General features: G+C 39.6%; 1 protein-coding gene across 9 annotated transcripts in view; it reads right to left on the minus strand.

Annotated features, from left to right (window-relative positions):
* Positions 1-1,749: 1,749 nt before the first annotated feature.
* LOC124593724 (heterogeneous nuclear ribonucleoprotein R) overlaps positions 1,750-25,595 on the minus strand; it is a 119,137-nt gene continuing 95,291 nt past the window's right edge. For 5 of the 9 annotated variants that reach the window (XM_047132043.1, XM_047132040.1, XM_047132039.1 and 2 more), the window contains exons 9-11: positions 17,416-17,564; positions 13,934-14,105; positions 1,750-3,403 (exon numbers count right to left, since the gene is read on the minus strand). In XM_047132043.1, the coding sequence (XP_046987999.1) occupies positions 3,207-3,403; positions 13,934-14,105; positions 17,416-17,564 (518 nt within the window). In that variant the 3' untranslated portion in view covers positions 1,750-3,206. Of the gene's footprint in view, positions 3,404-13,933; positions 14,158-17,415; positions 17,565-25,595 lie in introns of all 9 variants that reach the window. The other 4 variants (XM_047132044.1, XM_047132045.1, XM_047132047.1 and 1 more) reach the window with 4 other exon arrangements.

Here is a 25,595-nt window from a genome sequence, read left to right on the forward strand (position 1 = left end):
AGAATGCCATTCTATGCTAAATTTTAGACTGGCAGCATACCATGTTTTATCGTTTTAACTCCCCACATGGCTTCATATTTATTCCTAGAGTAGAATATAAACTGTCAGTTGTACAGTTTCTTTGCCTCATAGACAACCATGTTAATTTTTTCACATTTTGAAATAGTCATGAAATTTATTGTCCTTTATTCCGGTGTAAGCTACACAAGAAACTTTCTCTTTTTTTTGTTGGAAGTAATTTGTATTCCATCCTAGTAGCTTTTTGCAGTGATGTGTAGATGTAAACGTGTTGGAAATGCTACACAACAACATTGCAGAGCACGAATTAAAAAAAAAAAAAAAAAAAAAAAAAATCTGTCAAAAATTTTATGGTACTTCGAGCTGGGGAGTCTAATTTTGAAATGACTCAAAAGCCAAGAACTGCTTCCTTATTTGCATCCTTTATCTGTGTGGGATATGATAAAACAATTGCTCTAAGTACAATTCAGTATGTCCTCTCAACAACATGCCTCACGGGTGGCACGGCTACACACAGTCACGTGATGCCCCACCAGAAATACGACGAAAAGCGTATGAGCAGAGCAAGCACCAAGCAGGGGCTGCCTACGTCATCGTAGCTGCACATGCGCAGTACAGCCTGTTGTCTGGCGCATTCTGGTAACTGCTCAAACGAACCTATAGGTGCAAGGCCTGTCTGATAAATCCACACAGTGCACATTACTACACTACCATCACAGCTCATCTGATCTTACCGGACACCAGGGCCACCTGAGAAAGCAACAGTGTCATATACCAGGTCTGCTGTAACAGGTGCACATCATTTTCTGTGAGGTTGACCACCACCAAGTTGTCCACTCAGATGAATAGCCACTACCAAACTTTGGCCAGATGCAGAGTTGATCACTCTCTATGGCCGAACATCCTGGTGAGATGATACGCTCTATTTCAATGTGCACTTAAAAACCAGAGCCATATGTATGGTTCCCACCAATAGCAGTTTCCCTGAATTATGCAGATGCAAATTGTCATGCAACCTGCCTTTTGATCACATTGTCCACCTGATCTTGTCTCACTAGCCCCTGCCTCCAACCCACCTCCACATCTGCCCCCACGACTCCAGCCTCCTAATGTCTTGCAGTCACACCTAGCTCTCTAGTGTCCCCCCTCCACCTTTCACTATCTCCTCCATGCCATGGCACAGCTCTTTATGCTAGCAGCCAGAATAAGCTCAGCAGAGCCAAATTTCCGTCTCCTTTGCCCACTGCCTCCCCGTCCCACCCATCAATGAGATTCCACCACCCCTTGTTTTCTGCACCTTGCCTGCCTATTCTCCCTCAATCCATCCCAGATGTCACAACCCCTCACCCAGGTCAAGCTGCAGTGTTGGAAGATGTAATAAGCTGGGACAGTGTAGTAGTAAAGGTTACATGTATCTTCTAGCTCTGAAGGATTCGTCTGAAATACAGGAAGTCTCGGTCTTATTTATGAGCCTATTGAAAACTCACTGCCTAAACTATTTGATGACTTGTTTGCCTTACTTCTTAAGTGATTTAATAATTCTTTTTAGATAACCAGACAACACTGGGAAATAAATTCACAATAAAGTGTGTGATTATTTGTGAGTTGGCTGTCAAGAATATTCCTCAAGCACACTTTGTAGAAACAACAAAATATGCTGAAATTATTTCTAGGTAATACTTACATTTGAAGGAAATAAATCACAATTGAGACTATGAAATAAAAACTTGCTTTTCATACAACTGTTTTATTGTGACATGTAAGAATTCATTACATCAGGTCAATTCACAGAAATCTGATTATTTCCTGGCCCAAAAAAATAACTATCAACAGTTCTTACAATTTTTAAATCTACAGCTTACTAAATAATTTGCAGGCAGTCAAATATTGTGACAAAAATAAAAAAATAGCTGAAAATTTGAAATCAAGCAAAGCATATCATCTGTAATAAAAAATAGACAACATAATTTCAAAACAGATGTACTGTTAGTTTGGTAGGAGCAGCAAACTCCACACAAAAGAAAACGAAGGGACATCTGTGTCTCCTACCAATTAACTGCTAAAATAATTACATTTTGTAGCAGTAGTAATACAATATATATTCATATATATTAAAAAAATTGTCCTGAACCGAGAGTAACATACCCTCGACTCAGGCACGTAAAGACACAATCTCTTCATACGAACATGAACAAACTCCACGCGATCACTTAGTGAGGTCTCGAAGGTATAGCACTGACAACAGCACCCTAACAAACAAGCCAACAGCCTGTAGAGTTCATCACAGTTTGTAACAACTATAGATCTTTTAATTAACTACAAAACTGTGCCATACCTTCAAAACACAGGCACAGCAAAACGCAGTCATACGCGCAGAGATCGAGAGATTTCAGGCGTTCTCTCTAATCAAAAAACCCACTCATCATCCGTCATTATGTTGTCATAAATACTCATTTTAAAATAGCTTTCTCTTTTTTCACACTGTCCAACTTTGCTCACACATTCTGAGAAAGATGTTCAATTTATTGGTCATAACATTCTACAGTAGTACATAATTTTCAACTGACATTTAAAAGTAATAAAACAAACTAAAAATTAATTACAGGTTCCTTGAAATTTTAGAAGAAACCCAAGTCTAGACCACAAACCAAAATTTTTAACGTTTATCCCAAGAGTCCATCAACCACGCCTTGCTCGTTCCAAAATGACAAAAGCCGGGTCAAAAACGAAGACGAGGGCCCACACGGAGTGGGGTTCTGTAGCAGCGGATTTAGAAGCCCCCCTCGGTGATGTAATGTCTCCAGAACTAGGGGGTGGGGCACTGACGGGGGTCAAAATCTTATGTCAATGGAGAAATATGACGCATATAATGCCAAATTTTGTAGTGTTCTCTACTTTACACAGTTAAGACAAATCGAATTGCAAGGTGTTAGGTAATGGAATTTGGCTATGGAGTACTAACCAAAAATTCTTAAACACTATTAAACAAATGTAGAAATAGTTTAAAATAAAGGGGGGCAAAATTACCAAAACAGTAAAGGGAGACCACTTTTATCTTCTGCGTGTAAGTGGGTTTTCGCAATTGTATCTGAGCAACAAATCAATTCCACACCACTTCTCTTCTTCGCTTCCTGATTGCAATAAATCAGCTCGCTGCCGCCTCAGCCGCCCCTCAGGGCGGCAGGCACTTAGCTCCAAGTCGGATAGGTGTCTTGGTACCACTGTTGATCCGCAGCTGGACCATAGCCGCCACCATTCATGCCCGCCATGCCCCCATACGCATTGCCCAGTGGTTGCTGGGCAAGGGGCTGGTTGCCCCAGCTGCTCTGGTAGCGCCGCTTCGACTCCCCCTGGTTCTGGTGACCCCCGTCAAATTTGCGCTTACCTGCATACAAGAATTTATAATCAGCCAGTATACTACATAAAGAATTGAAAGACAGGGAAAAACAGATGCTTTAATGGAGAATTCTTGGCACTAAGATATTGACTTCAAAACTGTATTACTTTTTACTCTTGCAGTAACTGTAGAAAGAGGAAGTAAGTTAATTAAGCAACTTGATTATTTTGTAATGGTCCAAACTCTTTGGCACACCAGTTGCCTTCTCCCAAATTGACCTCATTATCAGCATTACAGGTTGAACTCAAAATTATCTTCCATCCAATATTTATTTCCCTTGTGAACCAAGATTCTAAGCAACTTGCCCTTTCCCTTATATTACCCAATTAATACCAGTCACTTTCTCAGAATCAACTCCAAAAACAAGATTATTATGGGTCTATTAATTTTTTCCATTTTATTTCCTGAATACTACTACACCATATGACACTCACTTCCTTCTCATTGACTAACAGGATACACTGCATTTCCAATTTTCTCGATTTTCATTATATTTCACAATAAAGTTCAAATATTTTCAAGCAAGGTATCAGAGTCAGGGCCAGTTTAAGCCCCAAGCAACCGAAGTGGCCACTTGAGGCACAGAACTGATAGGTGCCACCAGGGGCACCCAACTACAAGATTTGTATACTGGGTTCAAAATATTAGTAGCAAAAGCCGATGTGGATACTTGACGCAAGAAAGTTGCAGTAAATGTGAGACTGCAAACAAGTTGTTTGCAAGACAGCTTCAAATGTGTGGTTATGCTACCACTTACTTCAAAACTACTTCCAGCTGTCTCTGAATAGATAAATACAGGTCCCACACGGTGTTCAAGGGAATCTCCTACCATTTTTTCAGAAAATAGTTACAAGTACAGGTAACAAAGATAAAAGTGGACAGCGATCACTCACCCTTCTCTAGACCACCTCTTACTCCCAAAACCAGTCCTGGATTATTGAGCTGTATGAAATCCTTGGGTAACAGAAGAAATATTGAATTTAATTGATGAAAGGAGAAAATATAAAAATGCAGTAAATGAAGCAGGCAAAAAGGAATACAAACGTCTCAAAAATGAGATCGACAGGAAGTGCAAAATGGCTAAGCAGGGATGGCTAGAGGACAAATGTAAGGATGTAGAGGCTTATCTCACTAGGGGTAAGATAGATACTGCCTACAGGAAAATTAAAGAGACCTTTGGAGATAAGAGAACCACATGTATGAACATCAAGAGCTCAGATGGAAACCCAGTTCTAAGCAAAGAAGGGATAGCAGAAAGGTGGAAGGAGTATATAGAGGAGTATATAGAGGGTCTATACAAGGGCGATGCACTTGAGGACAATATTATGGAAATGGAAGAGGATGTAGATGAAGATGAAATGGGAGATACGATACTGCGTGAAGAGTTTGACAGAGCACTGAAGGACCTGAGTCGAAACAAGGCCCCCGGAGTAGACAAAATTCCATTGGAACTACTGACGGCCTTGGGAAAGCCAGTCCTGACAAAACTCTACCATCTGGTGAGCAAGATGTATGAAACAGGCGAAATACCCTCAGACTTCAAGAAGAATATAATAATTCCAATCCCAAAGAAAGCAGGTGTTGACAGATGTGAAAATTACCGAACAATCAGTTTAATAAGTCACAGCTGCAAAATACTAACACGAATTCTTTACAGACGAATGGAAAAACTAGTAGAAGCCGACCTCGGGGAAGATCAGTTTGGATTCCGTAGAAATACTGGAACACGTGAGGCAATACTGACCTTACGACTTATCTTAGAAGAAAGATTAAGGAAAGGCAAACCTACGTTTCTAGCATTTGTAGACTTAGAGAAAGCTTTTGACAATGTTGACTGGAATACTCTCTTTCAAATTCTAAAGGTGGCAGGGGTAAAATACAGGGAGCGAAAGGCTATTTACAACTTGTACAGAAACCAGATGGCAGTTATAAGAGTTGAGGGACATGAAAGGGAAGCAGTGGTTGGGAAGGGAGTAAGACAGGGTTGTAGCCTCTCCCCGATGTTATTCAATCTCTATATTGAGCAAGCAGTAAAGGAAACAAAAGAAAAATTTGGAGTAGGTATTAAAATCCATGGAGAAGAAATAAAAACTTTGAGGTTCGCCGATGACATTGTAATTCTGGCAGAGACAGCAAAGGATTTGGAAGAGCAGTTGAACGGAATGGATGGTGTCTTGAAGGGAGGATATAACATGAACATCAACAAAAGCAAAACGAGGATAATGGAATGTAGTCGAGTTAAGTCGGGTGATGCTGAGGGTATTAGATTAGGAAATGAGACACTTAAAGTAGTAAAGGAGTTTTGCTATTTGGGGAGCAAAATAACTGATGATGGACGAAGTAGAGAGGATATAAAATGTAGACTGGCAATGGCAAGGAAAGCGTTTCTGAAGAAGAGAAATTTGTTAACATCGAGTATAGATTTAAGTGTCAGGAAGTTATTTCTGAAAGTATTTGTATGGAGTGTAGCCATGTATGGAAGTGAAACATGGACGGTAAACAGTTTGGACAAGAAGAGAATAGAAGCTTTTGAAATGTGGTGCTACAGAAGAATGCTGAAGATTAGATGGGTAGATCACATAACTAATGAGGAGGTATTGAATAGGACTGGGGAGAAGAGAACTTTGTGGCACAACTTGACCAGAAGAAGGGATCGGTTGGTAGGACATGTTCTGAGGCATCAAGGGATCACCAATTTAGTATTGGAGGGCAGCGTGGAGGGTAAAAATCATAGGGGGAGACCAAGAGATGAATACACTAAGCAGATTCAGAAGGATGTAGGTTGCAGTAGGTACTGGGAGATGAAGCAGCTTGCACAGGATAGAGTAGCATGGAGAGCTGCATCAAACCAGTCTCAGGACTGAAGACCACAACAACAACAATGAAATGGAATCTTGTCTTTGAACACAGCATCATCACTGGGGTACAAACGTACCATGGGATGAAACTGATCAGCCAAAATGGTCCCATAATAACAATGAACCTGTGGTCTAGGGATAGCGTCTTTGATTAGTAGTCGAAATGTCCTTGGTCCTGGGTTCAAATCCTGCCACCGCTTAAATTTTGAATAAAAAATCATCAGCTGAAGTCTTCCGGCATAAGAAGTCACCACTTACTCAGCCAACGGCCTTATCAAAGAGGGCAGAGGAGCAGTTTCACAGCATTCTCTTGTCTTTCGGGTGGGAAATTGCCCCTACGGGAGTAAGAATCTGCAATGATCAACGGGATGAGGATGCAGAAAGCAATGGAAACCATACATTAAAGACACAATTTGTGTCCACAGGATATGTGGCCTGTAATTGAAAAGAGTCATGACGATATCTCCGTTGGCACAAGATTCCAGATTAGTACTCCATTCAGATGTCTGGAGGGCACGGCTAAGGGTGTGGTAACTATGGGAAAAAGACTGAATCACCAATGAAACGATAACATTCTACGAGTCATTGCACGGAATGCCAAAAGTGGTAGGGAAGTTAGAAATGCTAAGGCTCATTCTAGTTATAGTAGGGGTCAGTGATATGAAATGGAAAATAGAGAAAGATTTCTGGTCAGATGAGTACAGATTAATATCCAGCGGCAGAAAATGGTGTAATGGGAGTAGGATTTGTTATGAATAGGATGGTCGGGCAGAGGGCAAGTTACTGTGAACAGTTCAGTGACAGGGTGGTTCCAATTAGAATCCTCAGCGAACCAACACGACAATGATAGTGCAAGTATACATGCGACGTCACAAGCCAAAGATAACGAGACAGAGAAAGTACTGGGAATTGAAAATGTAAGTCATGGGGGACTGGAATGTGGTTGTAGGGGAAAGAGCAGAAGAAAGTTACGGGAGAATATGGGCCTGCTACTAGGAATGAGAGAGGAGAAAGAATAATTGAGTTCTGCAATGAATTTCAGCTATTAATAGTGAATACGCTATTAAAAAATCACACGAGGAGGAGATGTACTTGGATTTTAGTTAATTACATTGTGATCAGGCAGAGATTCCGAAATCATATTCTGCATTGTAACGTGTATCCAGGAGCAGATATAGACTTAGATCACAATTTAGTAGTGACAAAAAGTAGGCTGAAATTTTAAGAGACTAGTCAAGAGGAAACAATGTGCAAAGAAGTGGGATACGGAAATTCTAAGGAAACTTGGGGAGTTCGTTGAGGCTCTAAATATTGTGACAAGGAATAGCTCATTAGGCAGTTCAGCTAAAGAGGAATGGGCACCCCCTAAGAAAAACCATCACAGAAGTTGGGAAGAAAACAGTTGGTGCAAAGAAGATTACTGCGAAGAAATCACTCTTAACAGAAGAAATACTTCAGTCAATCGATGAAAGTAGGCAGTACAAAAACGTTCGGGGAAATTGAGGAATACAGAAATACAAGTGACTGAGGAATGCAATAAATAGGAAATGCATGGAAGCTAAGGTGAAATGGCTACCTGAAAAATGTGAAGAAATCGATGAAGAAATGACTGTCAGAAGGATTGACTCAGCACATAGAAAAGTCGAAACAAACTTCGTTGAAACTAAAAATAAGGGCACAAACATTGCGATGCAATGGGAAATACCAATGTTAAATGCAGAGCAGAGAGTGCATAGATGGGAAGAATACACTGAAGGTCTCTGTGAGGGGGAGGACTTGTCTGATGACATGTTAGAAGAAAAAAACAGTCGATATAGAAGAGACAGGTGATCCAGAATTAGAATAAGAATTTGAAATAGCTCTGGAAGGCTTAAAATCAATTATGAAAGAAGGGATAGATAACATTCCATAAGAATTTCTAAAATCATTGGGGGAAGTGGCAACAACGATTATTCACATTGCTGTGTAAAATGTATGAGTCTGGCGATAAACCACCCGACTTGTAAAAATATCATCCACATAATTCCAAAGATTGAAAGAGCCCACAAGTGTGAGAATTATTGCACAATGAGCTTAACAACCCATGCTTCCAAGTTGCTGACAAAAATGATATACAGAAGAATGGCAAAGAGAACTGAGGATTTTTAGATGATGATCAGTTTGGCTTAGAAAAGGTAAAGGGGCCATAGAGGCAGCTCTGATGCTGCAGCTGTTAATGGAAGCAAGACTAAAGAAAAATTAGGACAGATTCATAGGATTTGTCGACAGAGAAAAAGCGTTTGAAAGTGTCAAATGGTGCAAGATGTTTGAAATTCTGAGGAAAATAGGTGTAAACTATAGGGAGGGGCAGGTAATATACGATATGTACCAAGAGACAAGAGGGAATAATATGAGTGGACAACCAAGTACGAAACGCTGGGGTTAAAAAGGGTATAAACCAGGGATGTAGTCTTTGGCCCCTACTGTTAAATCTATACATTGAAGAAGCAATGACGGAAATAAAAGTAAGGTTCATGAGTGGAATTAAAATTCAAGGTGGAAGAACATCAATGATAAGATTCACTGATGACACTGCTATCATCAGTAGAAGAGTAACAATTATAGGATTTTCTGAATGGAATGGACAGTCTAATGTGCAAAAATGCATTGAGAATAAATGAAAAGTAATTAGAAGCAGCATAAATGAGAACAGTAAGAAACTAAACATTGGGATTGATTATCATGAAGTAGATGAAGTTATTCTGCTACCTAGGCAGCAAAATAACCCATGATGGATGGAGCAAGGACAACATAAAAAGCAGACTAGCACTGGCAAAAAGGGCTCTCTGGACCAAGAGATGCCTACTAGTGTCAAACACACACACCTTAATCTGATGAAGGAATTTCTGAGAATGTACGTTTAAAGCACAGTATTGTATGGTAGTAACACATGGGCTCTGGGAAAACTGGAAAAGAAGAGAGGCTTAAGCATTTCAGATGTGGTGCTACAGAAGGATATTGCAAATTAGGTGGACTGATATGGTAAGGAATGAGGAGGTTCTCTGCATAATATGGAAAACACTGATAAGAAGGAACAGGATGGTAGGACATCCATTACGACAACAGGGAGTAACTTCCATTACAGGGTATTACAGGGTAACAGATGTAAAATTGAAGAGGAAGACAGATACAGGAATACATCCAGCACACAATTGGAGATGTGGGTTGCAAGTGTGACTTAAAAAATTTCATCATCATTATTATTATTATTATTAATCCTTGACAGTAACGTGACCTTGCAGGGTAACCATGGAGGCCCATGGACCACCACTATATGGCTGCCAAATCACTGTCAAAACCCCACCATCGTTCTCTCTTGACAGCAAGCAGTCTGCATCACAGGTTTGGGACAGCATAAGCCAGACGTGAAGTCACCCAGAGATGGAAGCAGAGTGAGACAGGACTCATCTGACCAGATGAGTTTCTCCCATTGCTCTTTAGCCCAGGGTTCATGACTTCAGCACCATGTTTTAGCATAGTTTAGGAATTTTAGCTCATCCTGGAATTCCCAGCTTATAGAGCTCCTTTCATGTTGTTCAGGTGCAGACAAAGTTCATAAGTGACACTCAGTTCTGTAGTGACTTCGGCAACCGTTTTCCTGTCCTCTTCTCTTGTATCTCAATGACCGCCTATCACAATTATTCAATATACACTTTTGTCCATGTTGTTACTTGGTAGATTATCTTTTCCTCTTTCTGTGTAAGCAGTATTTATCTTTGATATGTCAGCGCTTGAAACACGAAACATTTCAGCTACCTTGTTTAGGGAACCACTCACCATATGAGCACCAACAATTTGTCCACATTTGTATTCACTTAGCTCTAAAATTATGCACTCTGAACTACACAGAACACTGTTCTGAAAACAGAACACTGTTCTGAAAACAGAACACTGTTCTGAAAACAGAACACTGTTCTGAAAACAGAACACTGTTCTGAAAACAGAACACTGTTCTGAAAACAGAACACTGTTCTGAAAACAGAACACTGTTCTGAAAACAGAACACTGTTCTGAAAACAGAACACTGTTCTGAAAACAGAACACTGTTCTGAAAACGAACACTGTTCTGAAAACGAACACTGTTCTGAAAACGAACACTGTTCTGAAAACGAACACTGTTCTGAAAACGAACACTGTTCTGAAAATGACTGACACTTGCAACTTGTTGACAGCATTGCACACACGCCATCTGTGGTCAAATAACAGCACCACTTGCGAAGGCGGCTAGCATCTGTATTTTTGTTCAAGCATGCATTTCTTCTGGTGTTTCCATATTTTTGTCCATCCCCGGTAGTTTGTACAATCACATTCAGGATATAAACTCTGATTAAGCCTACATCTATATGGGCTAACCGCTGCTCGTGGTCTCGCGGTAGCGTTCTCGTTTCCCGAGCACGGGGTTCCGGGTTCGATTCCCGGCGGGATCAAGGATTTTTGTCTCGAGATTACTGGGTGTTGTTGTGTCGTCATCATCATCATCATCATCATCATCATCATCATCATCATCATCATTCATCCCCATTATGGTCGGAGGAAGGCAATGGCAAACCACCTCCGCTAGGACCTTGCCTAGTACGGCGGTGCTGGTCTCCTGCATCGTTCCCCTACGCTCCGTCACGGAGTATGGGACTTCATCATCATCATCATCATCACTTCAATGCAGTTGATCAAAATACAACTTAGGGCCTTGGGATGTATGCAGAACAAGAAGCACTAGCAGTAAGAAATATGTTATTTCTGATAACACGAGTGTAGCATGTGCAATTATATTTCCTTGATATTAATAACATTTTGGAACCAAGTGTACCTGCAGTGCTCCTCCTATCTTTGGCTATGGCACAACTTCCATGTCAACACCAGCACCTTTGATGCCCAGTAAGTTGCATCAGACAAGTGATACATGGTCTTTCTTTTTCAATCCATTCCTTGTGAAAAATTTAACAAATGTCAGTGCATATATGCTGATTATAGACTGAAGCATGCAACATTTCTAGTTCGCATAAAAAATTATCTACAGCATAATCCAATGTTCTTATAGCACCTCAACCACTAGTTACTCAAAAAGGGAGTACATCGGAGCAATTGATTCCAAATTCTCAAATGATTAAATGAAACTAACTGTAATTAAATCAAGTTTATAATGTCACTCTTAATACTGTCTGCTCTAGATGTGTAAGACGTGATGTAGCCACCAATCCCTAGTATTCTTAACATGTTTATGCAAGCCATTATTCCTCCTATCAGGCACTCCAGTGTGGTGACGCATGTCGCCTAGGCGGCCCCTGTGTGCTCTCGACATATGTCCTGCCACTTGGTTACCCACATGCTCCAGACGCGTAACGTGCAAGGCACTTCGTTGCCAGGTAGCCAAATTGCGGTTCCGAGTCCTTAGTGGCTATCCCACGTCCAACCTGTGTATGTGTGCCGCTGTGATCTTATTAATGTTGTTGTTATGATCTTCATTTTAGACTGAGAAAATGGCATGCCATTGTGATTGTACACAGGAAAAAAATAATGCAGATCCAACAAGAAGCAACAGCGAGAATGAACTCTCTGATGGGGATGATAGTGGTGTGTCTGACAGAATCTCTAAGTGTGTCTAAGTGTATCTAAGAAAGAGTCCTGAACCATGTAGAGAATCTGGAGAACATGTCCGGCTGTCTAGTTCAGAAGCTAAAATTTGTGACAGTGAGAGTGAAATCTTTGAAAAAAGAATATGCTTCAGTGACACGTTTGACTGAAAGGAAAATTATTTTTTGTGTCTTGTTTGAAGATTCAACTTTGGGACACGAGTGTGGATTGAGACAAAACTCCAGTGTTCTGTTACTTTTCCTGTTTAACAGGAGATGCAATGAGATCTATTGCAGATAAAACCAGATGTAATGAATCACAGATGAAACCAGCAGATTTTATTTATACACCACTACAAATACACCAGAACCAGTGCATTCTAGGTCGTCAAGATTACAAAAAAAGGGATCTGAGGAATTTACTCTTTCACTGCTGTTTACCTGTTTATGGCTCTCGTGAAGAAGCTGAAAAATGACTCACTACTTCTCCAGGGACATATTCTTTAATACACCGGTGCCCTGAGCCATACTTTATGTCTCCCACCATCATGACAGCAGGAGTACCACCACTGTGGCTCTCCGAAACACTGGAAGAATGGGACTCCTACCTAGGTTGGCAATACTCACCAACAATGGCCATCCAGGGCAGTGAAGAACTGTGACACTCTGTCATTCACAATCATGTCCATGCTTCCTGATCATGGCACCACTCGAACCATTGTGGTGTCTTATTTAAACACAGCCTACGGGTGGGACAATAATTCATAAGTCCAGCTGTTGCTGCTGCTGGTGCCCGTCTTCGATCAATAGTGCGTGGTGACAAAATGTTATATGTAGTCCATATTTGTCCTCTGACAGCAGGCGCTGATTTGTAGGGATTAGGTTGTGCTTGGTGCACAATATAGTAATCTGCCCTTGTCGTGGCCAGATGTAGTTGTCATATCTGAATTCCCCGCAAACCTGGACACTGCACGACTCACCAGCCAGCCACATGGATACTCATAATGAAACCACTTACCAACACTGTCAGGTGCTGGTAATGCTAATGCACTTCAATAGGCCTGGTATCAACACTAAACACAATCTACACTAATGCACTCTGGTGGCTGTTCTGCCTGTCAAAGAGAATTGCAAGTATCAATTACACACCTACTGCTTGAATGTATCTGTACAAGGTTACATTGTTATCTGACCAAGTCTTGTGGCTACGTCTTTTTTTTTTTCTTTTTTGTCATGTAATGTATATTTTTGCCTATTCCCGACACATAATTACTATTCGGACACCATCACAAATTATTCGAAAAACCTCGGTTTCAGAGGTTGCCTAGAGAACTTATTGCATTCATACTCTTGAAGTACAATCAGCAACTTTCAAAGAGTTCTCCAGTTCACTGATATCTTTCCCTGAAAGTAGTTTACAGGAGCTCTATCGTACTAGCACACAAAACAACCAGGAAAGGTTCAAATTTTCCACTTCTATAACATTTATTTCAAAACTTCCATTCAAAAACCTAAGACTTAACATATCATTGCATCAAAGCTCAATTGCAGTCATCCATTTTCGATGCCCAAGAAGTAAATAGAATTTTAAAAAAAATTGACTTGCTGTTAAACTGGACAGTGGTACAAGTGCCAAAGTCCACGCTCTTTATGTAGCATATGTACTAAAAACAGTCAATTCTGTCATGTGACAAATCACTTAGTTTCCTATCACATACAAAACAAGTCCATCGTGAAATTATGTAAGACGTCTCATGAAATGAAATGAAGAAATGTGTAGCGATGGTTCCCAATGATTATCGATGTATTAGAATGATATCAGATAGATTCATTATTTCCTAGAGATATTACAGTGACAAATATATGGAGGACGGCAAGTACTATGAGAGTAACTACGAAAGAACACTAAGTTACTGAGGTGAATTCAAAGTGACAAGTCACTTTTGTCATAGGCTGCTAAAATCCTACTAATATGCCAAATTCTGTCATGCCAAATATAAGATTGTGTACCAAACTTTTAAAGAAATAGCTGTGAAAGTGTTGATACTTACCGTCCTCACCTGGTAAACTTCCCTTGGCGCGCGCCGCCCCACGTACGGCTGCCCGTGACCCCCCACGTGTTGCCACCCCGGATACCGCGTTGCGAGAAGCCCCACGGGTTCCCCCACGTCCCGGGGGCCCACCTGCCCGGCCACGCGCCACGACTCCACGCCCACGACCAGCCTGCTGAAACACCATACGTCAGATTCCGAAACCAAGAGGTCATGCCAGCCACCTGAAATCAATATAATGTTCGAATAATTGAATTTCATACTGCGAATATAGAAACAAAGTACTTACACAATAAAACCAGTACTAAAACCAACATAATCTAAAGAAATCTTTCTTAAATGTGTTGCTCCTAAAAATATCGAGATGGATAAGCAAGTTTTGCTGTTATGAAAAGTGCTGCCAATAATAAAAACTGATCTATAAAGAAAAGTACACCGTGCACAGATTCCCGCTCAACAACTTTGTAACTCACCTTAATGGCAGCTATGGAACTTGAGAAATTTTTATAGACATATAAATATCTCTACTCAAATTATGAACTGTTGAATATCATCAACTGGTGAAAACTAACAATCACTGAGCAGTTCAGAGCAGTACTCAAAATAAATATTCTCGTGTTTTCTAATAATAAATGTTAATTCATGAGTAAGTGAAACACTGTGATATGTGGGCGCACCCGTGTGCGCACACACACGCATGCACGCGGAGAGGGACGGAGAAATTTAGTGACAGTTGCAGCTGTGATTTGGTAAAAGAGGTACAGAAAAGAATGTAAGGCAACAGTGAATTATTTATAATGGATCTCTCTATGTTGCAACACAGAATTATTTACTCATTGTTAATTAATAGTCATCCAGGAATTGATCAAGTGTAATAATCTAACACAATGGAATATGGAGGAAAGAGATTTTCAATAAACGTATTTTTAAAGTAAGATTTTTCAATAAACACATTTTTGAAGTAAGACAATCATCATTAGCAAGAGTCTGGAAGCTTCAAGACTAAGAGCATTGACAACAATGTTCCAGGTTTCTGCAGCACAGAAATGAAAATGCTTTAACAGAAGGCCACATTCTAACTGAAAATTCTGACAAGTAAAACATCCATTGAAATGTTACTGGATAATGTACTTTAAATGTTGGAAATACATGAAAGTCGTAAATAAAAACCAAAATCTGAGCCAAATCTAAGTGAATAGTTAATATCATCCACAACAGGAACAATTGTGTTAAAACATGCAAATTGAGAAACACAAAAGGCCCTTTAATGGGAGAAATTAAAAGATGGAACTTGTATTAGCTTATGTACATCACATCCTTTGTTATTCAGCAAATTTATTTATTTGTGAGTTGCTACTAAATGGCCCTTCCTTTACTGTCCAAAATACTTTTAATTTATAATTCAAACACACCCAGGGTTATCTCACTTCAATTCAACTGATGAACTTAAAAATTCGCACCATAGAAGTAACTGATGTTCACTATCAGATTGTGATAACCACATAAGTGGAAGCTTGGGGACACACTTGGATGAACAGGAGTGGTGACATGAAATAGTATAGTGAGAGGGTAGGAAGGACTAGGAAAAAATGGTTTAAATTAGGGAAGTTGCAGACTAAAGATTACTCACCAATGAATTAGCACAGAAGAATACTGGCTACCAGCACAAGATGGAAGCAAATGACATGAAACAGCTGGGTACAGTAGAGGATCAGGTTCAGTGACAGTGGGGCAGCAGTTTGCTGGAACTGACAAAGGAGGGAGGGGGCAGCCCATGTTGGCAGTAAGGGTTGGGGTTCAGGTGGCAAGCAGCGAGGCTCACTGACAGCAAGAGGAGCAGGGCTAGAGGGCTTGCTGGCAGCAAAACGAGGATTACTGGCAGTAAGGGGCAGGTGGAAAAATAATATTGACTGTTAATGAAGGCAAGATTGAAAGAGGAAAAAGGGGGGGGGGGGAGGGAGAAACAGAAATTTTAGTTAGTATTATAAGGAAAGCTTTTCTCATAAAAAACCAATCTTAAAGAAATCACTGTTAATAAATACAGGAACTTACTGGGTAAAAAATTTGAACTTAGATACAGCTGTTTAATAAGAATTTCTAGGATATAAATTTTCTGCCCCTTCCCCTTCCCTCTTGAGCTACACAATGCAAAGACTGACACTAATTGAAAAGCACGTATGGAATGTCAGTCAGTGCCAATCATTTAATCTGCAATATTTAGAAACAATGAACTGGTCATTTTAATACTGTACATTTGACGTTAAAGGGGTTTTTCAATTGAGTAATGTCCCCACTATTCTAAAGGAACTGTGCACGTAACTTCCAGATATTATAAACTGACATGTTCATCCGTAATTCACACTCTTCAAATCACCATCTGTCAACATTTTCAACACACACCAACCATACGTTTACAAATTACTGTTACAATTGAGTCCAAGGCATTTAAATTTCACTGTTCCAGTAAGTTGTACACTAGTTCAATACAATTGCTTAAGTGGTATGTGCTGCCAGTATTTGGCTGATAAATTTTACGATATGTGAAATATCTTAATTTATGAGCAAATAGCAGGGTTATCCAAAATGAGAGACTTAGAAGTTTAGGGAATAGGAAGGGAAGCCAAAGCATCTACTGCCACTTAACTAAATGCTGAAGCATCTAAAAGCAGCAAAAAGCAGAAAGCACATCAACTAAAGCTGAAAGCCAGAGAAATGTATGGAACTTTGTCAACATTATGCATTTTGTGTATGTGCACAAGGTAAGTAGCTACAAATCTGCAAAAAGTAATCTAACCTTTCCTCAACAGCCCAAATAAGCAACAATAATATACTTTTCATTAAGAATCTGCGTAATTTTCTTGTTTATGAACCAGAGAGGGAATATGGAGACAATGTAATATCTGCAGACAATTCAGCCTGCAACTAAGTTAATCGTTGACTTATCCTGAAAAAATTACCACGAATTTCAGTACCTTTTCACAGAACAGAAACAAAGTGCGTAATTAAGTGAGGAAAAGTTAGTTGTCCATTTACAGCTGTCATGTGCCCCGGAACCCATCCCTTGACCTTTTGGATAACCCTGCAACTAAACAGCAAGAAAATGAGATTACCATATCTGAGCCAATACAGGCACACACATACCGCTCTTCATAACTACAATACGTATTTCCCTACAAAGCCTCAGGTATCAAGAGCATCCTTTTCCCGGCTAAATTTAAATATTGGAAAGAAATTTTTGAAGCCTATATCAGTGGCTCAGATATGATAAGCTACTTGAAAGTGATACTGTGTCTTTGGTAGGGAAGTCAGCTTTTTATCTGAGACTGTACTCATCGTAAATAGCGAAAAAGGACATGGTTCTGGACTCAAATTATGGACTCGGTTTTCAGGGAGGAGGGAAAAAAATGAAACAACAGACAAAAGACACAGTGCCACAGTCAGAGCTAGCTAGCAACGTTAACGAATCAAACGGTTCGACCCACCGGCTGAGGCGGTCTGCCCCTCCCTCTGGCAGGTGGTGGCGGCGGCGGGTAATCGAAATAGTAATCCTCATAACGATAATAGTCATCGTAATACGGATCACTGTAGCCGCCTCGATAATCCGAATAACCGTAATACTCGTAATCGTAATCTATAAACACACAACAAAGACCCAATTTCAGCCACGACGAGCTACCTTTCCTTCCGAAAATTGCAGTAATTTAACAAAAAGGCATGCCGGGAAAAGAGAAAAGTAAATTAAAATTTTCAGGCCAAAATCAAGAGCTAACTACATAAAACATCTTTTCTGAACTTCTAATCTTCAACTGAGGTGCTAACTGATCACAACATTGCTACAACAATAGTCAAATAAATACAGATAACGAAGTAAAACTACCACCACACACACTACACCAGATAAACTCATAATTCACACTTACCTCTCTACCATAGGTAACTTCAACCTGGTACCAAACAAAAATAAGTCAGCTTATACCAGGTGAAAGTTCCTTTAATACAAGTTTAACCATATGAAACACAATTTTATACGAAACAGAACAATTAAATACCTCAAAGTAAGGTTACCATATCATGCAATTCTGGCAACCATACTCGTCTATAAGACAACACTCGTGCAGTAATTATCAGTTCCTAAGGGAAAGCACAATGTCTGTCAAATCCTACTGAGTGCCTTGAATGTAGAAAAAAATTGAAAATATTTGATAGTTTTGGCTTATATTCTACAAATAGTTTAAAACTGGGTGAAACTGCAAGCACTCAGGATTCAATGACAATATAATATTCATACATGCACAAGGAATAATAATGAACTCTCCACTTCACCACGTAGCCACCAATAATAGTGATAAATTGCTGAATAGCGCGCCACACAATTACCCAAAGCAAACACACATATTTACTATTCTGCCAAAAAGGCATCGTTTTCACTGAGTGACTCCCTTTGTTTGGCAGAAAAGACATTGACACATACTTTCTGAAGAGCACTTCAGTTTTCAATCTAATGATGTGCCTAAAATCATATTTTTAGCAAACTTGCTACCATTAAAGGCTTTCGTACAGGTAGATACCTTTTTAATACCACATTATTTTTTCACTTCAACTTCGTCTTATTCACAATACATCACAAACTGAACATATCCTAGAGAGTGTAATCCTTGAACTGAACCCCAAGCAAACAAGTTATGAATACTATTTTATAAAAAAATAAAATAAAAAAAATGGTGTATTATTCAGAAGCTGTAATGCAACTGCTTTAAGTAGATTACAGCACTGTCACAGGCTCAGTATCCATGACAATGGAGTCAAGTGCACTTCCAAAGAGTCTTCCACTCACTCAAGTTCAAAGAACAAAAACTTTCTTAAAGTATCCGTCTGAAGTCGATGCCAATAACTGAACAAATCTCCTAACTAAACCAGTCTCATTCTCATTCTCATTACTCAAGACAATTCAGGAAGTAGTACCTTCCACCATACTACCATCTGACAAGCGTGTGAAACTACTAATTCACTAACCTGTGACCACGTATGTTACTTATAATTTATTAATTTTACATTTTTCATTGAAATTATATAGGAACTGCACTATTTCCCTTGGACGTTTCTCTAAAATATTGTTCTTACCGTTCATACACCAGATTTTGATCAACAGTAGGAAAACAGTTTATAAACTAAAACATTAGTCAATCCTCCCCAATTGAAACTATTATTTCTCTTCAATACTATTGTGCCGTTTTCCATTATCTTCATTTCTAGGTTGACTAAATGTATGATTAGTGCACCATCCTCGAACCCTTTCTTTCATTTTGGCAGATTAAAGAGTCTGGTACCAAAAGTTTATGATTACATAACTGTATGTGTGAGTGGTGAAGGAGAAGTTGGAGGGGATAGAGGTGGGGGCATGCTTTGTCATATAGTCAAAACCAGTTTTTCTCGAGTTGTTCGACTACAGAGCCTGACAATTTGCATAATGCTACATTTTAGAGTCCTTTTTCTTACTCAGTCTTTTCCTAATTTATCTAAAAGACGCAGCTTCTGGGAAACAGCAAAGAAGATAAAATCAATGTGGGTACGAAGCAAAAAACTACAGCTGACAGTAAAACTTCTTCAGGAGAAGGTTTTGAATACCAGCTCATTAATTTCAATTTTCTATGGTTTCTTTAGATTGTTTCAGACAGACTGTTTCCAATGACAAGGCCACCACAGATTTCCTTCTCATTGACCTCCTTTTGCTTTGAAAAAAATCATTGAACACCTCCTAGCCCCTCTTCACACTTTAAAAAGATATCTAGACAGCACTTGCCAGAATTCAGAATTTTAATAGTCCAGCTATTTAACTCTGCCCCCAAAGTTCAATTACAGGCAACATTTAATGGTGTGACAAGATGACAGGAAGAACCTCTTTGGCAACCCATTTCTTCTCAGGAATCGATTTCTTTAGTACTTCATATTACTTTGGAATATTGCATTCTTACTTTGTATAGAAAAATATTCTTACTAAGTTTGACAAGACCTCAAATTTTAAGTACAAAAATTTCAGAAACAACTATTACTAGTAAGCAAAGTATATTAGCCTTTGCAGCATTTTACCAGACATACAAAACGTGCGTTTTGATACGATTAATGTCATTTACTCAATTTTGTAGTTTTCAAAATAAAGTGATAAAATGTTCTCTCTCTCTCTCTCTCTCTCTCTCTCTCTCTCTCTCTCTCTCTCTCTCTAAATAGTACTGGTTGCAGAGCAACACGTGATGCATGATGCACCTTCTGAAGTGCTTCCAACATGAAGAATTCTAGAAATACACTCGAAAGTCAAAGAAGCTGGTACACCTGCCTATCATGTAAGGCCCCTGCAAGCATGAAGAAGTGCTGCAACACGACATGGCATGGCATGGACTCAACGGGGGAGGGGGGGGGGGTTATCCGTAAATCCATAAGACAACAAAGGGGTGGACATATCTTCTGAAAAGCACGTTGCAAGGCATCCCAGATATGCTCAATGATGATCATGATTGGGAATTTGGTGGCCAGCAGAAGTGTTTAAACTCAGAAGAGTGTTCCAGGAGCCACCATGTAGCAATTCTGGACGAGTGGGGTGTCCCATTGTCCCGCCGAAATTGTCCTGTCCCATTGTCCCGCCAAAATTGTCCAAGTCCTTCAGAATGCACAATGGACATGAATGGATGCAGGTGATCAGACAGGATGCTTACATAAATGTCACCAGTCAGACTTGTACCTAGGTGTATCAGAGGTCCCATATCTCTCTAACTCCACACACCCCACACCATTACAGGGCATCCACCAGCTCGAACAATCCCCTGCAGACAGGCAGGGCCCATGGATTCATGATGATGTCTCCATACCCATACACGTCCATCCACTCGATACAATTTGACACAAGACTCGTTCGACCAGTAACATGTTTCCAGTCATCGACAGTCCAATGTTGGAGCCAATGGACCCAGGCAAGGCAGCCATCAAATGTACAGAGTGGGTCTTCAGCACCAAAGCCCATACTGAGGCCGTTTTGTTGAATGGTTTGCATGCTGACACTTGATGGCCCAGCATTGAAATCTGCAGCAGTTTGCAGAAGGGTTGCACTTCTGTCACATTGAACTATTCTCTTTAGTTGTCGTTGGTCCCATTCTTGCATGATCCTTTTCCAGCTGCAGCGATGTTAGTGTGTTTACGTTTTACCAGATTCTCGATATTCACAATACACTCGTGAAATGGTCATAAGGGAAAATCACTACCTCGGGGATGCTGTGTCCCATCACTCATGCACCAACTACAACACCACATTCAAACTCACTCAAATCTTGACAACCTGCCTTTGTAGAAGCAGCAATCGATCGCAGAACTGCGCCAGACACGTGTTGTCTGATAAAGGCGTTGCCGTCAGCAGTGCCGTATTCTGCTTGTTTACATGTATCTGTACTTCGATAAGCATGCCTGTACCAGTTTCTTTGGCGCATCAAGGTAGTTATGACACTGAAGACTCATCTGGAAGTCTACCACATAATTTTAACACAGAACCAATTCATGATGAAAGTGCAACGGTACTCAGCCCCTGATGTTTATGGAAGATCAGCAACAAACATATTTTAAGATAGTAAACTACCAGCGAGATACCAACAAATGAGTCCTAACTTTGTGAGATTTTAGATCGTGGGCATGTCCCACAAACGTTTATGGACACAATTTCAAAACAAAAACAGTTGCCATCACGGCAGCATTCCATTTCCTAAGACTAAAGGAAAATAAAAAACAATCTATCAACTTCCATTTAACAATTAAATCACTGCTTTCTCCCAATCACCTCTAAAGGACATATGACATACAAAGGGACACTATCAACAGTACTGTATCAGTTTCCATGATGTCATGTAAACATCAGACCTGTTGACAACTACATTAAAAAATAGGCACAATTATTTTGTGAATGAGACAAAGATCTTAATTAAAACTACATTCTGTGTTGCCACAATCCTTAGTTGCTAAATCAGAGTTGTGTTGTTTCTTAAAAATGGAAACTTCTTTCCATACAAATGTTACCGAACTACATGCCACTCTTAAATTGAACTTCTGATACAGCTTTAACCACTGCAAGAACCACTGATTATGTGCAACTGAAGCTGTAAGTGTCCCGATTTAAAGGCTATGGCCAAGTCAAACTGCACAACTTAAGTGAGGCCCTATTTTTAACTATTCTGTGAATTGTTTCCCCTACTGGTACAGGTAACATTTTATTACTTTTCTAGAGTTGTCTACTATTTTCAATGTATTTCTTACTTAACAATCCACATTTAAGTAATGGTCCATTCCTAATTTTTATCCTTTGCAACCCATCACATTTCTATTTAAGATACAGTAACACAAACTGCCAAAAAATAGGGGAAAAGACAGTATTATTTACTTACAATGAAAATAGGAACAGTGTTTTTCAAAGGTTTGGCAAGAGCTCACCCTTTTCACTTACCTCTCACAGATCTCACTGAACGAATTTCTGCAGTTCAGTTCTCTCATAGATCACATTAAGATGTCCAGTAACCCCCAAGAGAAATTAAGCTGCATGAAATTAGTAAAAAGAGACTAAATTCAAACCCAATATAATATCAGATACTTATCTTGATCAAAAATTTCCTTCACTTCACCCCAGTTATATCAAACCACGACTGTAGTATCATGTCTCATTTGTTACAATTGTGTGTTTATTTACCTCTTACATGTTTAAAAATGGCAAGACTGGTAGCGATGTCAATAGAATATGAATTCATATACACTATAACCTCGTTAGCACAAAATCTTTTGACTGTATCATAGGGCTTTTTAAAGATATGTTAGGTGCACGCATGTGGTTGAATCATTCTAGCAATAACATAATGATTTCTTCGTACTTAAGCCCTATGAAGTTGTTCTGCTGGTTGGCTGTATCAGCTGCAAAAAAGGCATTCAATTTCATCTGGACAAATTTGTGGATAAAGTTGATGAAGAAATTGTGAACAGCTGTTTGCATGAATTAGCCCGAGAGAGGGAAAAGTATGCATCGTGTGATGTGTTCAACACAGATGAAACTACTTCTCTACATTTTTTTTTCCTTCCTAGCTGCAAGCTGGAGACGAAAGGTGGTAAGTGTCATACTTGAGCATGAAGCAAACAATGGGTAACTGTTGCCCTGCTATGTAATGCTGACGGCAGTGAAATGTTTTGTTGCCGGGTTATATGAGAGAAACCACATCGTTTTAAAAACATAAATATATTTAACCAACATAAAGGTTGCACTTTTTCCAAACAACGTGACAAGCCACTTTCAGCTCTTGAGTCAAGGCATCACTTCTCTCATGGAGAGAGCTTATTGCAAGTAACTTCTTCTTGTTGTTGTGGTCTTCAGTCCTGAGACTGGTTTGATGCAGCTCTCCATGCTACTCTATCCTGTGCAAGCTTCATCATCTCCCAGTACCTACTGCAACCAACATCCTTCTGAATCTGCTTAGTGTATTCATCTCTTGGTCTCCCTCTACCATTTTTACCCTCCACGCTGCCCTCCAATGCTAAATTTGGGATCCCTTGATGCCTCAAAACATGTCCTACCAACCGATCCCTTCTTCTAGTCAAGTTGTGCCACAAACTTCTCTTCTCCCCAATCCTATTCAATACCTCCTCATTAGTTACGTGATCTATCCACCTTATCTTCAGCGTTCTTCTGTAGCACCACATTTCGAAAGCTTCTATTCTCTTCTTGTCCAAACTATTTATCGTCCATGTTTCACTTCCATACATGGCTACACTCCATACAAATACTTTCAGAAATGACTTCCTGACACTTAAATCTATACTCGATGTTAACAAATTTCTCTTCTTCAGAAACGATTTCCTTGCCATTGCCAGTCTACATTTTATATCCTCTCTACTTCGACCATCATCAGTTATTTTGCTCCCCAAATAGCAAAACTCCTTTACTACTTTAAGTGTCTCATTTCCTAATCTAATTCCCTCAGCATCACCCGACTTAATTAGACTACTTTCGATTATCCTTGTTTTGCTTTTGTTGATGTTCATCTTATATCCTCCTTTCAAGACACTGTCCATTCCATTCAACTGCTCTTCCAAGTCCTTTGCTGTCTCTGACAGAATTACAATGTCATCGGTGAACCTCAAAGTTTTTATTTCTTCTCCATGAATTTTAATACCTACTCCGAATTTTTCTTTTGTTTCCTTTACTGCTTGCTCAATATACAGATTGAACAACATCTGGGAGAGGCTACAACCCTGTCTTACTCCCTTCCCAACCACTGCTTCCCTGTCATGTCCCTCGACTCTTATAACTGCCATCTGGTTTCTGTACAAATTGTAAATAGCCTTTCGCTCCCTGTATTTTACCCCTGCCACCTTCAGAATTTGAAAGAGAGTATTCCAGTTAACGTTGTCAAAAGCTTTCTCTAAGTCTACAAATGCTAGAAATGTAGGTTTGCCTTTTCTTAATCTTTCTTCTAAGATAAGTCGTAAGGTTAGTATTGCCTCACGTGTTCCAACATTTCTACGGAATCCAAACTGATCTTCCCCGAAGTCCGCTTGTAAGAGCTGCAATTCGTGCTGCTGGAAACAACACTGCAACCCCAAATTGGAGTCTGCACGACATAATAAAAGCCATCACAGCAGCCTGGAACTCCATGTCGCCACATTATATACAGAAGTTCTTTAACAGAGCCTGGAGATATAACACTACTAAAAGTGGCCACGAGCTAGATGATGCCACTTCAGTTAATGAATGGGTAGTTCTGCAAGACGTTGTGAATCCTGGGGTTAGTTTTGAGGAATTCATTAACATAAACAGTGTTGTTGTATGTGCTTTGTAGAATCTGATGTGCCAAAAGCTGTGACTGAGGTGCAAGAAGAGTAATCAGAAGAAACTGATGAGATGGAGAATACAAATACCATTCCACCTACCCATCAGGAGATATTTACAGTCCTTGACAAATAGGTTCCACACACAGGTCTCGCTACTGAGTTTGCAAACACAATAGTTACAACAACTGGTTGTGAAATTACAAGATATTTTCCTTCCTGTTAACGTCAGTGAACTTTAATTCAATTTTTTTCCAAGAAAATAGTGTAATTTGTAAGTAGTTGCACTTTTGCAGTCACATTATAGTGTTTTAACTCTACAGTAATGTAAAGTGACTGATACTGTAGTGTATTACTGCATTTCCGTATACATACACGTAATAACATCGGTTTTTCACTTAACACAAAGTTTTCTTAACATGAACACTCTATTTTTTGGTCCCTTCAGATTTAGATTTGTGTTAACGAAGTTAGAGTGTATACAATATCGAGCCTGGTGGTGCAGTGTACTACGTTCCCTATTAAAGAAAGCAACACGTGTTAATAGACGCTCAGTGGCGTACGAAGAGGCATAACACTGTCCTACGCCATTACATTTTCTGAACATAAATATTGGCAAAGATGAAGTTTGTCAAGGTATGTATAATTTTTAAAACTAAGCCTGACAGTTGAAATCGCTCTTAACACGTTCTCACAATGAACTGGTTACATTCATCAGTGGATGGCAGGCATTAGACTATGACACTAACACTCCCACAGTTTTCTTCCTCCTACACTAAATATGCAAACATGCAGCAACATCTATCCACAATAATAAAAA

The sequence above is a fragment of the Schistocerca americana genome, chromosome 2 (assembly GCF_021461395.2).
Source record: "Schistocerca americana isolate TAMUIC-IGC-003095 chromosome 2, iqSchAmer2.1, whole genome shotgun sequence".
Classification (NCBI taxonomy): domain Eukaryota; kingdom Metazoa; phylum Arthropoda; class Insecta; order Orthoptera; family Acrididae; genus Schistocerca; species Schistocerca americana.